At 40.3% G+C, this 19,188-nt stretch overlaps 1 protein-coding gene across 1 annotated transcript in view; it reads left to right on the forward strand.

Annotated features, from left to right (window-relative positions):
- Positions 1 to 430: 430 nt before the first annotated feature.
- The window catches only part of SUCO (SUN domain containing ossification factor), an 85,484-nt gene continuing 66,726 nt past the window's right edge, over positions 431 to 19,188 (forward strand). Inside the window, exon 1 of the mRNA XM_067532446.1 lies at positions 431 to 712. Within this exon, the coding sequence (XP_067388547.1) occupies positions 648 to 712 (65 nt within the window). The 5' untranslated portion in view covers positions 431 to 647. The remainder of the gene's footprint in view (positions 713 to 19,188) is intronic.

Raw genomic sequence — 19,188 nt, forward strand, 5'->3', positions numbered from 1 at the left:
CAATCGCTGTTCGCCTGCGCGTTACTGATTATTGTTTTACTTTAACCCGTCCTGGCCATCAGAGTGTGTTTTGTTGTCACTTCCACTGTTAATTGTGCGAGAGACACTTACATCGGTCCAGGCTTTGGGCAGGGCACCCCCGATTCGCCGCTCTGTTGGGGGGGGGGGGAGGCTGATGCCGAGAAAAGACTACAATGCCCAGGGTGCAAGGGACTTTCGAAGCAGGCATCAGTTTGTAGTCCAATCGGAAGGGAAGTTCTGACTGCTGGCGGGGGTTGGATCGAGGTGGCCCGTGCGAGCCAATCACTGTGAAGGGAATGAGGACGCTCTCGAATGCGCAGGCCCTTTGTGTTCTGGCGGCGGGAGGCGTGGCTCGTGTGTGTGTGGGGGGTGACGCGTCTCCTTCCAGCTCAGCGCGTGAAGGGGGGTGAGGGGACTTGGGGGAAGGTAACGGCTCCGCTCGCGACGGCCGGGCGCAGTCTCGGGGCGGCGGCGCGTGGCGGACGGGAGCGGCTGACCCCCGCGCGGCTCCGTCCCCGCGCTCCGCTTCAGCCAGGGGCTCCGGACCCGCCGCTCTCATCCCCCTCGGCAGCAGGCGGGAGGATGCGCCGCCGCCTCCTGGTCGGGGGAGGCAGAAGGGGGATACCATGAGGAAGCCGTCCCGCCGGCTCCTGGCCCTGGGCTCCTGCCTCGTCTTCTGCTCCCTGCTCTGGTGAGTGGGGCCCCGGGCCGTGGGGGCTGAGCCGGGGGGTGCCCTGCCCCGTGCCGTGCTGGGGGACGGCCTCCATGGCCCCTTCGCCATCCCGAGCCCCTTCCCAAATGGAGCGTGGGGACCGCCTCAGCTCTGTAGGGCGGGCTCCCCTACTCCACTGGGTCCCGATAGCCGTGGGTGTGTGGGGTGTCCTTCCTTACTCCTGTTGTGCGTGGTGCCCCCCCCCCCCCACTCCAGTGGGGCCCTATAGTGTCCTCTGCTCCGGCTGTGCTGTGCGCTGGGCTTCCCTTACTTTCCTGTGGAATTGAAGACATCTTCCCCTGTGCCGTTTGGTGGGCTTCCCCGCTCCCATGGGGCCCTATAGTCCTTGTTATTGGGGGGTGGCCTCCCCTTCCCCTGTGCTGTGAGTGCTGGGATCTCCTGCTTCTGATCACCCAGGTTTCCAGATCAGGTTGTCTTCCAGTCAGTCTCTGCTTCCGGTAGCTGGGATACATCTTCCCACAGAGGCCCTTTGTGTTCCCATGACACTCCAGTGACAGGTGTGTTGACCTTCCCTCTGGGGGATGCTGCTACTAAATTGCTGTACCAGAAAGCATGTCCCAATAATGAACTCCTATGTCTGCTGCATTTATGGTAGCAGGGGAAGCAGTTCTAGTGTGTAGTTTGGAAAGAGCTTTGGAGCCTTTTAGGATGGAAGACCTTGTGTAAACATAGAATGGGATTGTGACCCTGCTGCAGCCAGGGCTGAGTTTAATGACTTACAAAGTGATTTGAGATCCTTGGTTGGGAAATACGCAAAATGCATGGGAAAGTATCTCTTCTCCTCCCAACCATTTTGTGCTTGAGGTGACCTGGGACCATCACCTCTAGTGAAGTAAGTAACGGTTGTGGTGTTTTTAAGACTCTCTGGAATCCTGGGGGTGATTTACAGCAATGTTTCTCAATGTTTTTGATACCAGGGACTGGCTTGCTGCCTTCCTAAACTATGTCAGGGAAATCTCAGGGATGATGGATTGGTTGTTGAGAAACACTGACTTACAGTTCTTACAGTACTTGCAGTTATCTATCACTTTTCACTCTGGCTGAATATCATTGTGGTGACCATGTCCTTTGACAAGGCTAACAGACATAGCCTGTTTGTAAAGAGTTTTGTGATCCTATGGCACCACCATCCTCTCAGGCACATAACCTTAGTATCATATTCAACTCTGCCACCTCTCTAGACAACATACTTAAGTCACTTCAAATTCTTGCAGTTTCTTTCTCTGATATTTTTGAAATCCATCTTTTCTTCTAATCCATGTTACTAAAACTCTCATCCTGGTATATATTTTAGGTCCTCTTCCCTTCTGGCTTTCCTGACATCCACTTCCCACTATGTGCCTCCTTACTCTTTAGGTACATTGCAGCAATCCCTGTTTTATTGTTCTGGTCACGTCACCCCCTTCATCACATCAAATATCTTCTTGTCTTTAAATTTTAAAATTGTGCACAACATAGCTTCTTGTCTGGTCTTCAAATCTTTGTCACATCCTGACCTGTTTGCTCCACCAATTATGCCAGTCTCCATTTTTCCCACAAGCACCTTTGTGCTTGCTTTTATATGCATGGAGTGCACTCCCTGAACTGGTCTGTAAAGCTACTTCTGTTTCCTTTCAAGTCCTTGAGGTCCACTTCTGCTGCAGTGCCTATGATAAGGGCCAACCAATAATGATTAGACAACTAACAGACAGGACTTCTAATATTTGTTATTTTAAAAAGCTGTGTATATATGTGGCCTGTTAATACATGGTGGTCTTACTATTTCCCTTGGCCTCTCTCTTCTGTTATTCCCACTGTTGCATCTTGTTCTAAATTACTGTAAATTTTTTGAGGCATAGACTGTCCTGCTGCTGTTTTTACCATGCCTGAATCCTGGTGGGTCCTTAAGTGTTATTACTATCCATTGTAGGAAGATAAAATAATCTTGAAGCTGCAAACAGAAGTAAATAGGAAGCACTAATGTATGTAGAGAGAGAATGGTGCAGCCTTTGCAGAAACCTGTGGAAAGGGAAGGTGGTAAATGCACACCCCACGTGGGATTTTACTGAATGTTAAGAGAAAGTGAGAGAATTTGGGGAGGGGATATTTCTCTGTCTTCTTTTCCAATTTCATAAATAATCACAGGACTGACTTAGTCATTTGCTTGTCACATTTCATGTATGACTGCCAGAGGAACATCACACTGTAGCCTCCTGACATTGGTGCCCCAAAACACCTAAGAAACACAGGTTAGAAGTTCTTAAGAAGTTGGAAATTTATGCTGAAGTAAGATAATTTTTCTCTGTATATATTTTTGCTGCCAGTCAATCTTGTATACAATTACTGTCAGTATGAGCTCTTGGAAGTAATTGCCAGTGGATCATAGCTTTCCTCTTCCTCTGAAAGCTACTTAATTTTGATTACTTTTTTTTTTTTTTTTTTTTAAAGAATAACTGGTGGTCCCGGATTCTCTTTTAAAAACAAATTATTTCTTAAGCCACTGGGCTTGACTTTTTCAAAAATCTTAGGTCTGGTCTACACTAGAGAGTTTTATCGACAAAAGTCAGCTTTTGTCAACAAAACAGTTCTGGTGTACTTGCAATAATCACTCTCTCCTCCTCCCCCCCACCCCCACACACACTGACAAAACGGCCCTGTTTTTTCTACAAAATAAAACCACCTTAATGAGAGGTGTAGGGCTTTTTTGTCAGCAGAGCTAGGGTGACAGTGTCAGTGTAGACACTGTGTCCCCTTGCAGTGGTGGAGGGGCTGTCATTCTTGTCAATTTCACTGGTTGCTGGAGCAGCGAAATTGACAAGAAAGCTGGGGCAACTGGTTCCCGGCTCCCAGCTGCGAGCTGGGGTCAGCCAAGCCGCGGGCAGCTGGAGCCTGCTTCTAACCAGGACTGGGCGGGATGTGGCAGCAGGCGTTTGTTGCCCACTGCCAGCTGGGACGCGGGTGGCAGGCTCCTGGCTGCGAGCCAGGACCAGGGCGGCTGCTGCCCAGCTGCGCACCAGGAGGTGGGGAGGAAGCCCAGGAGCCTGTGGACTCCCAGCAGGGAGCTGAGAGATGGGTCTCTCAGCTCCCCACACTGCCCCTTAGGTTAGTGGAAATGCTTCTAGTGAGGACGCACTCCCCTGACCCAAGGAGAGCAGTATATACATCAGGCACTGCTGTAATTATATTTTGCTGCTTGTGAAAACAAACATTTTTAAGTATCTGTAAATGGACAATACAGTATGATGAATAGCTGAGGCTCCAATCCTACAGACAACTCCACATGGGTAGTTCCTTGAATTGCATTCCAGGGGGCATGGGAGTGAGCCTGAGTTGTCAATTTCATGATTGGAGTTCAAGAATTGTTACTCCACCAGAAAACATTCAGACAAACTTACAGCATTTCTAGTACAAATCTGTCTAAGATCATCCCTTTTTTTTAAGGTTTCGGAGGGGGGAATTCAGTAAGAATCTGGCAAATACTTTAGGTTGTTGTAAGATGAGAATTGTTACAACCCCTGTTTAAACATTCAGTTACCATTAGCTTTTCATACATAGATTTGACCTATTGAGCAAAACTGTAACAGGGAGTTTTAATGGTTTCCACAGGGCTTTTTATCCATTAAACAATTAAGATACTTAATAAAAGTAGAATAATTTCTTATTCCTTTATTATGCACATGCATTAATTTCCTCAGTGTGGTGTTTGGGACTGATAACAAATTAAGTGTCCCAAAGCTGAAATTATTTAATAATGCAACATGTTATCCTCTTAAATTTGCTGCATTTTAAGAATACAGCTAGCTTCTTTTTTTAGTGACCTAGAGTATTATGCAAAAGTTCACAAAAGCTTCTATCTATTCCATGGTAGAGTAAGAAAAGTGAGGCTCCTTTCCTCTTGGTGATATCAGAATGTCAAATTCTGCAGAATACTGAATTTGCAGATTACTGAAAAGAAATGTGCAGGCAACTGTTAAATTCCACTAGGTTTTAGTTTGGGAGAAACTTGCTCTGAGATTTATCTTTTATTATTTCTAAAGCAGTGTTTCTCAATTGGGGTTCCGCGGGAACACTGGTGGGGTTCCGCGAGCAGCTGTTGTCCGCTCTGCCGAAAAAGGGAAGATGTCCCGGATTTTTCGGTGGAGGGTATCGAGTGTAAGTGTAATTTAATTGAGAAATGCTGACCTAGTTGTTTGTATATAATTTGCTTATTTCAACTTTTTTTTTGGCCCCATATGTAAAAATACTGTTAAGAGTTTGGGGGGTTCCGCAATTATTTATCGAGTTCAAAAGGGTTCCGTGGCCAAATTTAACTGAGAAACACTGGTCTAAAGCATTCAAGGATGGACAGATTCTCCTGTCAGGCAATGTGCTGATCAGTCTTGGAGGCTGTACTGTAGTTTGTCAACTTCAGCAGTAAAATTGCAGACTCTTTACTATTCTAGCTTGCTCCAATACTCTTCTTGACGTCTCTTGTTAAATAGTCTTGATGGGGTAAGGGAATAAGATTATGTACAACTCTCATTCTTTTGAAATAGTTCTCTAAAGTGAACTTTGTTGGTAGAAGGTGCTGGTTTGGCAATAATAGAGACTAAAATACTCTCTATCGAATGGCAGCACAACTTTCTCCAACTCAATCTTTCAATAAATCTCTCAGACCTGAAGAGCTGAGAAGTAAATATCCATTCCTATTAATTCTGTAACTTGTCTACGAAAATTAACACTGGCTTCAGTTGTGGCATGGACACTTGATGGGTAAGAAATTGGCCAAGGACACCAACTCTTATTTCCTACTAGCCACCCAATAACCTTCTACTATTTAAGGGACACTAGCTTTGACTTAATAAAATGACTAGATTTCAAGTGTCTGCACACATGCCTGTAAGTTTGTATGCCAAATTTTGTGGCTTTACAATCGCATTTCTTAGTTATTTAAAAGTTTTTTTCTATGAAACACCTATACTAACTAGCAAGGCATGACACTTTCTACAGGGAAAAATAACAATGAAACAGTTTACCACAAATTAGCAAATATACAAAGGAAACTATGAAAGATCTTATTCTTTTATTTCTATTACCATGGTTGTAATACTTTCAGCCCCTATGGATGTGGCTCATAGCAATTCAGACACAGTCTCACTCTCTAATTGGACTTCTTTTAGTTATCCTTGGTTAGCTGGATGATTCCTGAGTTTGAACGAAATTAAATTTGACTTGAAAGTGTTTTTACCCTTTACCAGTGATGGATTCTAAGAAACCTAAAAGTATCTAGAAAAATATCAACTTTGGAATTCCCATATTTCCTGTAACTTGGCCATTTGGTATTCCTTATGCAACTAATTTTACATGTGTGATCCTCCTATAAACATGTTTTTATGGGGATAGTTTGTCTCAATGATACAACTTTCTTCTGTATTAAAAGCCTATGGAGAATAAAGGTCCATAATCTACGGGCCAGCAACTAAAACAAGAGTATCATTAAATTTCCTGCATTTTTTGGATTAAACTGTTACGTTTTGAAACTTTATCTGGACATAAAGCTTTGAGGCAAAATACATGAAGTACTGCTAAAATATAGAGAAACCGCATCTTTCTAAAAACAAACCTGGATCAAGGGCACACTGTTCCTGGTTACTGATGAGAACAGGATGTTTGGATGGTTTTAGATAACTGCTTGTGATGCCAGGCTTCCAGGTCCCATCAACAATCAAGGGCAGCATTGAGGAATTAAACTTTAGGAATACATTCCTCTAAAAATATATATGTTGATATGGGTCAGAGTTCTGATTACATGAAGCATTTGTCAGGCAGTCCTGAGGGATGTGGGAAATGTGTGAAGATCGTTTTGTGTTTGCAAAACACTGTTCTTCAACCTTTTGCATGGACTGTGATAACCTTAAAAAGTATTCAAAGTGTGTATTGTACTGAACTTAATTCTTAATATCTTAGTTTTCTGCAGAGCCAATTAAATGGTGCAGCCCCAGAAGCTTGCAGATCACTTTGGGTTTCTTGGATACTTAGTTGTATAGCACTTGCTGCTTAGTTTGTTTTCAAACTATCTCTGATAGCTATTTAAACACTAAAGAAAATTGTGTAAATTGTCTTGAATCCAGATTTGTACACTACTAATAGCATTTTCAGAAGCATTGTGGGACCTCAGGTTGATGAAAGAAATGACTGCTGTAATCTGCACTTCCATCCCAGAATCTCAAAACTCTTCACGTCAGTTTAGCTTTACAAATCCTTGTGAACCAGGTATTACCCCATTTCACAGGTGTGTGGGGGGGAGAGGGAAAATGAAGCACAGAGAAGCTTTTCCATGTTATGGATTTTGATCCTGGTGTAGCTATGGTGGTGCAGACATCCCCACTGTAGTTGTGCTACACCAATGGAAAGCAGGGATTTCACCCCTGTGAGTTACTGAGTAAAGCACACTGCAAGCATGTCTACATATCTATGCTGGGGAATTGCACCAGAGAAACTACACTGATGCCAAAATCCCTAATCTCTACAAGCCTGAAATAACTTGTTCAGGGTCAATGGCATAGCCAGGAATAGAACCCAGGTGTCCAAACTTCCAGCCCTGTTTACTAAGTGCAAGACAGTTCATCCTTCCCTTTCTGTAACAAATTAATTACATGAAAACTCATTATGAAGCTGAATATTAAGTTGAGCTAAAGTACTTTCCTCCCTAGTTTTCTTGCCTTTTATACTAACGGTCAGTCTTACTAACCCAAGTATATAAGGTTACATGGATCTGTATGTTTGCTGGGTTTTTTTACAATTTTTCACAACTGAATTAACTATTAGGAAAAAAATCCCAAATCTTGGTGGTTTAAATAATAAACAGTGCAAATTTTCTTCTATGGCTGCCAGTCACAAAGGCTACCAGAGGTGCTGCACCATATCACCCTGTTCCAGAAGGATACACTGTAAAACCTGCAGAGCAGTTGTTCATTACTGGTTTTGTCTTATACAGCTGTTCAAACTTGCCCCCCTTGCTACAGAGGGCATCAGGCTCTAGCCAAATCAGTTACCATAGTGGTGGGGATTCTCCATTAGTGGGTCAACTGTTACAAGCTAAAACCAATTGCTGGGATGAGAGAAGCACCCTGTCCCGTCCGTCCCTTTCCTTCTCCCACCCTCGCCCAGGGATGAAATTATTCTCCATGCATCAGTGATTGGAAGAGTCTGAGTAAAGTGGCAGAAGGAAGTTTTGCTGCATGTGTTCAGTGAACCCAACTCACATCAATCTTTCCTCTCTCCTTTCGTCCTCTTCCCTTCCCCCTCAAAAGTCCTGAGCTAAGAATGCACTCTGTGAGGCTCAATGCCATCCTCTGAGTATGTCTACACTGCAATAAAACACCTGTCACTGGCCTGTGTCAGCTGACTCGGGCTTGGGCTGCCAGGTTAGAAAACTGCAGTGTACATCAGGCTTGGGCTGGTCCCAGAGTCTGGGCTCCAGACTGAGTGCAAATGTCTACACTATAGTTTTCTAACCACGTGCATGTGCATGTGCGCGCGCGCACACACACGTTTTATATATTCAAAACCTCTGTTTCCATCTGCTGACTTCTAAAGTGAAATTCATGTTCTATGTACAGAATACTTTATAATGGAGGTGCCAGTTGTGGCTCTTTAGCTAAAGAGTATTTTTAATTAAAGCAGAGATTTGCATATTATTAGAATCTGAATTTATCTCTTGATATCTACTTTGGCTTATTATTGGAAAATAGTAATGCAGTCCTTTTGTTGTAAGTCCTATTTTTACTCCATGCTAAGTCTTTCTTAAGGAGATCCTTTGAGTTGACATTTTGCATGTGTTTCCTGTGCTTTTATTATGGTAACTTGAAATGAATTGGACAGGCAGTTTCTGATGTATTGAGTCTTTTTTTAAAAAAAAAGTTATCTTTGAAAATTATTCAGGTACCTTTATGTCATGTCACATCTCAAAAATGACTTGTCCTAGAAACTTCAAACTTGTTTATTCAAGGTATGAGAGAATCCTACTTAAATGGAAACACAACCCTGTAATTATAGTCACTGCCATTACTCTGTGAGACCCAGTCTGTTGTCGAGGAAAAATAAAGTCTCACTGCTACATTTTAGAGTTGGATCGGGTGCAGCTTTAATTGTGACACACACACAATCACATAACCATAGCTATGGGGAATACTATAGCCATAGGGAAAACCCAGGTGGCTACAGGGAAGTCAAGCAGCATGTCTGGATGCTGGGCAAATGTACTTCCCCTGGCTACCAGATACAAAAGACTTATATAGGGGTTGCTTAGGTTCATTTACATGTTGATCGTATAGTGGAATTTGATTAACAATTTATACTTAACAGGAAAGACAATTATATGTACAATGGGGTGCGCCAGATGTTTTCACAGGAAAGACCAAAGAGTCACTTGATTATACAATGTGGTTATCAGGTACCTGGCTATCACCCAAAGATGGGTGGCTACACAATACATGTTAAAATGCTAATTTGTATGGAGTAACTTCCTATGGGGCCAGGAAGACGGGGGCACGTACTGATACTTATCAGAACAGGAGATGTCGGTTTACAGACATCACAAAAGGAGTTTGCATTTAAATGGTGGTCCTGAGACATCCTGTGGGATTTTAGAATCTTTATCTCAGTCTCAGTTTGGGGCATCCTGTCAGTGATTTAACCTGAGGCTTCCATCACAGTTCAGGCTACCCAGTTTCAGGCCAGGCCCTCTATAATCAATTTCATGCCAGACATTCTATAATCAATTCTATGATTAATTCTTTGATTCCACACTGTTGCAAAGCCATGTCATCTTCCAGTTCCTGCCTTTTTTACTCTTATCTTCTTTAGCCTTCCATGCAGGTGGTGTATTGCTTCTTAATTCTTTAAGCTGCTGTTTAGCCTACCTACTGTAATCTTTCCCTTCACTATTATTTCTTGGTTTTGTTTCAATGAAATCACGTAATGTTCCAGGAAAAAGACTTCAGATTTAGTCTTATTCCTAATCTATCCTTCAGTAAAGCCGTTTCTTTTGAAATGGACAAGATATTATAACTGTTAGTCTAATGTAAAATATTTCAAATTCTGATAATACCAAAGTGCTCTTGGTGGTTGGCTGCTTGGAGAGGTGAGTGGCATTTGGAGAATGCAGGCTAGAATGCTTTTTAGTTTAAAACATGGTATTATAGAACCCGAGATCAGTGAAAACATTCCCATGTTTTTAAAATCCAATGAAACTAGTTAAATAGAATTTGAACATTGCAGCATTGTGTTAGTGTAGGAGAACTAGAAACATGAAACCGAGAACAAACAAAAACGAAACTCACTAATTTAATTAAAAAATACTAATTTTTCAAGATGCCAAAGTTAGACATCTGCTTTAATGGTAAACAGATTAAAATATTTTCTGGGAGGTTGTTTAATAAAAAGATAATGATTTTTAATTTGACAATTGTCCCTTCAAACTGTTTCTTGTCTAAACTTACATCACTTGAAAAAGGAACCCTTTTAGTCTAAAAGCTTTTCTCCTTGTTAGCCACATAAGATATCACAATAGGTCATTTCAGGATAGGACGTTTATGATAAACCCATTATATAAAGTATTTGGCTGTCATATAGCATAGTTTTTTATAATGGATTTCAAACAAAAATTCCTACACACAGATTAATGCTAGAGTCCTGTTAACAACCATGTTTTAACATTGCTGTTGATAGCCATTTCTGCTTTCTATGTGGACAGCACTAAACAGATAATGGCTGTCATACTATATTGTTCTAGCCTTGTTCTTGAATAACTTCCCCCAGGTAAGGGAACTGTTTTTAACATAGGTGTGAACTTTCTACCACTACAGCTACACTGGCTGGAATGAATGAGGCATAAATTTAACTTTTTTAAAAGAGAAACTGTGTTCTTTGCTAGATTTCAGTAGGTTTAAATATATTTTTAACCAAGTTATGGTTTAGCCACAGCTGATGGCACACCTGGTTTTTGCAGAAATTTGTGTTTAAAAACTCCAGCATGGGAGATGTGGGACAATAGTGTTAAGCATCAAAGCCATGTGCTTCATTACCTTCCTGTATTCTGCGCAGTCCACATCAGTCTTTGGTGTTTATTTTTTCCAGCTGGAATGCATTAGTAGTAGTTATGTATTTTTAATTTAATCTTTCCACAAATTGTTGTATAAGATGATCAGGTAGAGCTGCTTCACAGTGTCAAATTTAGTATCAGGGCACTGTGGTAAAGCCCTGTGAAGACACGGGTTTATATTTAAAAGTAACAAGAGATTTGGGATGTCCCACTTCAAACACCTTAAAGGGGGGTCTGGTTTTCAGAGGATCTGTAGTCAGCACTTTCCGAAAATCTGGCCCATTTAAGGTGTGTGAAGTGGAGCACCAACATACTCTAGGTGCTCTTGAAAGCTTAGGCGCAGGGGTTTAGTATTATTTCATAACAGGGTTCTAATTTTGTATTAGTGTAGTCCACACAGGAGACAAGCCCACTGAACACAAAATTACATCACAACAAATTTAGCTGTGTTAGACCAGGCCTGAATTGTCATTCTTGGACAAGGATGTTGAAACTAGATATTGGTAATAATGATGTATTGAATTAAAACATTATTTCCATGAAAACGAGAGTTCTGTGGCACCTTAAAGAATAACAAATTTATTTGGGCATAATCTTTCGTGGGCAGAAACCCACTTTGTGAACTTCATGCATCTGACGAAGTGGGTTTCTGCCCACGAAAGCTTATGCCCAAATAAATTTGTTAGTCTTTAAGATGTCACAGAACTCTTGTTGTTTTGCTGAAAACAGACTAACACGACTACCTCTCTGGAATTATGTCCATGATTACTCCGCAGACCTTTGTTTTGTTTTTACAATTTATATGCATTCATTTGTCAAGTAGCTTTCTGTATTTTTTTATTTTATTTAAACTACACTAAGGTTGAGATTTCTGTCTTACAAATCAGAGAATTTTGTCAAGATTCCCACAGTTACCTTATATTTTCTCATATACTACTCTGAAGAAACAGGGTATACTCACTATTTTTGTGTAAATGAAGTCAAGAAATCCCTTTCTTTCTGAAAAGTTCTAGAGGGGTGTTAGTCTGTATACAGCAAAATTTTGTTTTAAATTTGTTAGTCTTTAAAGTGCTACAGGCCTCTCCTTTCTTTCTGAAGAACATTCTGGATGGCAGGATTTAAAATAAGAAAACTAATTGCAAAAGGAAAAGCATAGTTGAGAGACACTGCAAAAAGTATATTCTGCTTTGACGTATTTTTCATCAGTTGAAAGTAATGAAATATTTGTTCTCAAAACAAACAATGAAATGCATTGTGGTAAGAAACAAAGATTTTACTTTAGGCGATCTGAGTAGTTTTTTTTATCTTGTAGCATCCTTACTCATTTTGATTCTGTATATTTTGTGCCTACTGTTTTCTCTCTGAAAGGCACAGTCATTTAAACTGATTTGCTTGTTGTAGCATCCTTCTCTGTAATAGTAACAACTGGCTTCTAAATCATTCAAAATTGCTTAATCAGCATTAAGTAAGCTTTAACAGCTCTCCATTGTGTGGTAGAAATGAAGCATGGATAAACCCAAATCGCTTCTGTAGAGATAAGAGAATGCTATGTCTCATTGTATTTGAGTGAGATGGGTTGAGAGTTATGGCTGTTTATGGTACCAGAGGTCTTTTTTCCTTCTCTGCAGGTACCTGCCTCTGTTTTATGCTTCAAAGGTAAACACAATACCAATTACATTTTTAAAAATTGATTGCTGGTCTCTCTTTGCTGGCACACTTGAAGTGCTACAGCACTTTGAGAGTCCATTCTTCTGCCTCTGTGTAGGCAGATGTAGGATCCTCAGTGCTCTTTCTGGAGGGTCTCCTTTCCAGGTAGCATATTTTTGACACTCTTCTCCCTCTGCTAAACACAATCCTAAGCGAGAGAGATGATCCTTTTGACAAGACAACAGGGGAGCCAAGGAATTTCCCTATTTAGTGTCTTGTCAGTATACTGAAATAGAGTCTTGAGCTCATAGGGACCTCTGTTATTTGGCCTGCTTAGTTCATCACGCCTGTAGACCCTCCCTTCTAATAGTAGTGCTGGTAATGATAGCCTGTGGCATGTTGGGGGCCAATTTAAAGCAGAACTTGGCTTTCCAGTTTTTCCACATCCACTTTATTTCCTGCTTTGCCAAGACCAGTGGCTCTCAATCTTTCCAGACTACTATACCCCTTTCAGGAGTTTGATTTGTATTGTGTATCCCTAAGTTTCATCTCACTTACAAAATCAGACGTAAAAATACAAAAGTGTCCCAGCACACTAGTACTGAAAAATTGCTTATTTTCGCCATATAACATAAATCAATTGCAATATAAATATTCTTATGTTTCAGGGTATAGTATACAAAGCAGTATAAACAAGTCATTGTCTGTATGAAATTTTAGTTTATCCTGACTTCGCTAGTGCTTTTTATCTAGCCTCTTTTAAAACGAGGCAAATATCTAGATGAGTTGATGTACTCCCTGGAAGACCTCTGTGTACCCCCCAGGTGTAGGCATACTCCTGGTTGAGAACCATATTTCTAGACAGGGCTGAGCATGGTTTCAAGACCCAAGTAACAGATTAGTCAAATTGGGAGGAAATTGCTAATCTGTGAGACTCCGTCTACTTCCTCCAACTACTTCTATGATTATGTTATAGAAGTCAGAAATCTAGTTTGTTGCTGTCTTTCCCAGTCATTTTTTTCAGAGCTCAGTCAAGGATTTTCTTCTGTGAATCAGTACTGCCCGCCCTTCAACCATGAAGTCTAGGTAATTCTATATTTAAGCAATGTTTTTGAGTTTGAGGAACCCCTCTTTTCCATTTCCTCAGGCAAAAATCTTCGTGTCCCAGGGCCTCAAAGAATACCTAAACCCTATTCCTTATCTTCTACCCCCATCTCCAAATAAAGCTTTGAACAGATGTGGTGATCTCTCCTTTCTTTTTAGATAGCTTAATCCCCCTAGCCCTCATTTTCTACCTAGACCACATCTGAGGTAAAGAGGCCTAACTAGCCTTTTTCCAAGGGGTTGACAATCATCACAGACATTACTCCAAGTCATCATCATTGGAGGAAGGCAAACTCTAAATCAGTCTTGCTTCAACTTGGAATTTATTTACTCCACTTCCTTCCAGATTAGGACCATTTCAAAGTGAAGGAAGAAAGAGAGGGTTTTCCCCTCATTCTAGACTCTCTGGAGAAGATTGAGTTGGACTACACAGAGTCCACAGAAACAAATAGGCACATTGGTAAGGCCACTAAGGTAAATCTGAGCATGAAGCAAGAGTTGAAGTGGAATGAAAGGTGTTTATAGGTCAAGATGACCATGTTATGTTACATAAAACTAAATGCAAGATGGAATAAAAGTATGCCAACTAGATGAATTCAAACTAAAAATTATTTAATAATTCTCAAGGCTTCTGGTGAAGTCACAGAATTGTATAGCAATAGGATAAGAGGATGTAATATAACACTATCTGATTAATTAATTTTGAAAGGATAATGTCCTTTTGGGATTTATTTTTGTTGGGAGCTTACAGGCACTGAGAATGTCAAGCTTATGCATGATAGGGAACACATACCACCTCTGTCGTTTTGGCTGTTGCCCTCCCCACCTACAGTTGGACCCCAGGGTTTTCCATTACACTGTCTTCCTGAAAGATATCATTTTGATTTTCTCTTCTCCTGTAGTCTGATCAAGACATCACCCTCCCCATTGGGTCTGCTGAACAATACCTTGGATATGAGCACTAAAGTTCCTGCAGCTACAACCTCTCTATTGGTGAGGTTTTTTTTTCTCTCTCCGTGGCTTATTAGCCAGCCAGGACAAATCTGCGTTTGAAATATTTTGCTGTAACCAAGAAGGCAAGGTTAAAAACAATTCTTTACCCTGATTTTTGGCAAAAGTTTGCCAAATCTGAGTGGCTAATAAGGTCATGCATACTGTATTTTGTACCTGTGACTCTTTTCAGCAGCTAAACTGCAATCTTTGTTGACAAAAGCATCAGCATCTTATCTCTTTCTCTTCACCTTTTGGATACATTTGTCTTTTTTCTTTAAAAAAACAAAATACAGAATCAGATTTCAATCCGGAGCTGCTGTTTATAACTGATTTTTTTCCTAACAAGGGCATTTAATACCATCTAAAAGATTGTCAAGCAAAGGATTTTCTCCTTCAAGACTCTACAGAGAGCAAGATGGAAATTGAAGTCTGTCTTGTATGTTTCAAATGCATTAACTGTTTTTTTTGTTTTTTGTGTTTAGTAAACATTTCAAACTTTAATGGTGGTTGTTACAATGGGAATAGGCAGCTTAACTTTACACAAAACTTAAATCCACATGACTGTTGAGTGCTTTGCTGTTACAAGTGTTCTTAAAACACCTTAACCCCATTGAGGCAGACAACCCTTATGAATATGCCAATATTTAAAAGCTATACCATGTACAACTAGATGAGTGGTCAAGTTCCCATTGGTTCCAAAATTGTTCCTTCCTTCATCTCATCCAATTCTGCTCCTAACATAGTAAGAAATTAACTTCACTGGATGCATGATCATTTTTATTTTTTGGTAGACTTGGAAGATCAAGATTTGACTAAGAGGGCCTTCAAATTCTCCTCCGTTGCCTCATGAGCAGCCATGGCATCCATATTCTGCTTGCACAACTCTGCATCAATCTTGCATGGAGTCCTATGTCCTTTTAATTCAAGCATGCTAACAGGGAGAGTTGACAGCCATATCAGACAGAAACAACTGCAAGAGAAGTGCCAATTTAAACTGCTTTTCCTGACTTTCTAAAGTTTGAGGACATAGTAAGAACATAAGGCTGGCCATGCTGGTTCATCCAGTATGACCAGTGGTTCATCAAGGCAATAAATATCCTGTCTTCTGATAGTGGCTGGTGCCAGATGCTTCAGAAGAGGGCAACTAATAAGTGATCCATCCTGTCGTCCAGTCCCAGCTCCTGGCACCCAGAGGTTTAGGGATACCTGGAGTATGGAGTTGTGTCCTTGAACATCTTGGCTAATAGCCATTTATGGACTGTCCTCCATGAACCTATCTAATATTTTTTTAACTTAGTTAGGCTTTTGGCTGGGGTGGTCAATTATTTTTTGTCAAGGTCCAAATTTCTTGGTCAAGGTCCAGACTGCAGAGAAAATGATAATTTAAAAAAAAAGTAAGATTTTAGAGTCTGTTCAGAAGCATATGGCGGTCCGGATTTGGCCTGCAGTCTACCAATTGACTACCCCTGTGTTTGGCCTTCAAGCATCCCCTAGCAATGTGTTCCACAGGTTGACTGTATATTGTGTGAAGAAGGTACTTTCTTTTGTTCGTTTTAAACCCGCTGCCTGTTAACAAGAACCAAGGGTCACCCAATGAAATTATGTGCAGGGGTAAATAACACTTCCTCATTCATTTTTTCCACACCATTCATTATTTTGTAGACCTTTATCATATCCCTCCCTGCCCGCCCCCCTTCCCAGTCCTCTTTTCTAAGATGAATAGCCCCACTCTTTTAAATCTCTCCTTGTATGGAACAGCTTCCCCATCCCTAATATTTTTTTTTTGCCTTTCTCTACTTTTTCCAATTCTGAGATATATTTTTAGATGGGGCAACCAGAACCACACACAGTATTAAACTTGTGGGTGTAATGGATTTATATAGTGGCATTATGACATTTACTGTCTTATTATCTATCCCTTTTCTAATGGCTCCTAATGTTGTTAGTTTTTTTGACTGCTGCTGCACATCCAGCAGATATTTTCAGAGCACTTTCCTTGATGACTCCAAGATCTTTAAGTGGTAACAGCTAATTTACATCCCAACATTTTGTTTCTATGGTTGGGATTATGTTTTCCAATATGCATTACTTTGTATTTATCAACATTGAATTTTATCTGCTATTTTGTTGCTCACTCATCTAATTTTATGAGATCTCTTGAACTCTTAACAGTCAGCTTTGGACTTACAAAATTACTCAAGATATTTATTCCCACCCTTTTTTTCTTGTCTTTTAACCAGTTACTGATCTATGAGAGGACCTTCTCTCTTCTCCCATGACTAACTATTTTGACCTTGTCAAAGGCTTTCTGAATGTCCACGTACACTGTGGCACCCTTGTCCACATGTTTGTTGATCCCCTCTAAGTATTCTAATAGGTTGGTGAGGCATGATTTCTCTTTACAAGAGCAGTGTTGACTCTTCATCAGCATATCATGTTGGTCTGTGTCTGATAATTCTGTTCTTTACTATAGTTTCAACCAATTTGCCTGGTATGGACATTAGACTTACTGTCCTGTAATTGCCAGGATCACCTCTGAAGCCTCTTTTTATTATTACCTTCAACAATGTTTTTCTTAAAACCTCAAACAACTAATGTTGACTATGGGACAGATTTTTGAAAACACCAAGGCAGTTAGGTGCCTAACTGCTGTCTGTGGTTTTGAAAACCTACACCATCATCCTTAATAAGGGTGGGTTTAGGCTGAACTGACGCTAAGTTTAGGGGCTTCTGCCTTTATCTAGTATTTGAGAAGACTCTGGAAATAAGAGTTTGATAGCTATCCTCTTTGCTGAGTTGCCTCTGTACGTAGGCCTGATTTTAAATTTTGTGTTGAACAAGTTCATGCTTTAAATTCCCAGTCAGATAAGCTTCCAAAAATGAAGCCGATTTATTATGGGGAAAGTGGAGAAAATTTGTCAGCAACAAGGTGGTGGTTCATGTTTGATGGGTAGATATCAGAATGTATTGACATAAGAAAATATCCTTTTAAAAGTAAAGTTTTCATTTTCTTTCCAGAGGAGGTCCCTATAGTATAATGTAATGGATACTTCTCCATGGTGCCATCATAGATGCTGCCATCAGATCACTATTTACATGGGTTCAGTTTATTTCTGGCTAACTTGTAACTTGTCTAATTCACTCTTCCACTGGCTACTCACTTGGTGCTAACTCCATTTTGGTCCTTTACCAAAAGCTACCATAATTCTATTTCTGCCTTCAGATAATATTCTTCTGTATCAAGAATAACAGCTACCTTTAAATGACTTTAAATAATGAGGAACTTATTGAGAGCTATGTTTATATAAAAAAAAAAAAGCTGTTAGATCAACATCAGTTTCAAAGCCACTCAGATTTTTACAAACATAACATTCTAATATGGCTTGTTTCGTTATGGATGTCAAGCTGTCAGTGGAACACTGCTAAATCGCAACATCATACACAGTATTTTATTCAGAAGTGGTGAGCAGATGTTTTTTCCGTACCCCTTCAATAAAGGAGAACAGCACATGCCTATCATATGCAGGGTAAAGTTTTTGTCTTGTAAATTTGGGCTTGCAGCCAAGACTTGGACTTGTATCTCTTCTTAACCTTAGGAATCCAGTGGAGCATCCAAGAAAGTAATGTGTAGAAATACACCAATTGGACAAATAAAGATTGCTCTTTATCAGATTGAAATAGCTTCTGCTGCTATCCTTATTGAACCATCTGTGTAGCAAACTTGAATCGTTATATTCAAAATTTCTGCAAGGTTGGAGACTCTTAGAAACTCTGTTCCTAAGAATCAGAGAGATGGTACATTTTGATACAATTAGAGAAGTATATAATAACAAGTACAGGGAATGGTAAATCTTAATATTGACTTGGAAGTCTTTAGATTCATTTAATGTCCAGATAATCTGAAAAAGACTGGTAGTCTTTTTAGCTATTCTCACTTGAGTACAAGGTATATTTTGATACTTATCGATCAGTGCGGAACTACACATTTGATGCTACCTGCATGTTAATACATAAACAATAGTGTGGCGTGTTTGTCCTGAGGCAAAGAAAGTACTGACATTTGAAGAGGCATTTGAATTAAGGAACTATTTAAATGGGTTTGCTGTATCTTGAAGACTGGCAGAGCTGCAAATATTACATTGAGTTAGCATCTTGCTTTTATTGATTTTTATATTCTGTGTAGAGACTTGACAAATGTGCTTCCCCTATGTGTAGTATTTTACTGACGTGTTATTGCCAAACAATAATATAACCTAATGCTATGAGAAGTCTGTTCTTTGTGCAAAATATTGAAATAGAGTAGGAAATAGTGTAGAAGGAAAAATGGAGTCATGGTGTGGAAGAGAAGAGTAATAGAAATGGGACAGGGTCAAACACATAACTAAATGAATTGCCTAACTTCAGGGTTTGATATCATTTTTTTTTTTTTTTTTAAATTTCTTCAGCTCCCATTCTGGCTAACTGTATAAATAGGAATGAACTAAAACTCCTTCCCTAAAATGTAATCCCTCTCCCCTTTAAAAAGGTGCAAGGTTCCCTTTTGGACAAACAAAACATTAACTGCCTGCAGAAACAGATTTTATAAAATTTCACTACTGATTACTAGAACAGATGGAGACTCTCGGTG

Source organism: Emydura macquarii, unplaced genomic scaffold (genome assembly GCF_026122565.2).
Source record: "Emydura macquarii macquarii isolate MOO-44397 ecotype Brisbane River unplaced genomic scaffold, CSIRO-AGI_Emac_v2 contig_3287, whole genome shotgun sequence".
In the NCBI taxonomy this organism is placed as follows: domain Eukaryota; kingdom Metazoa; phylum Chordata; order Testudines; family Chelidae; genus Emydura; species Emydura macquarii.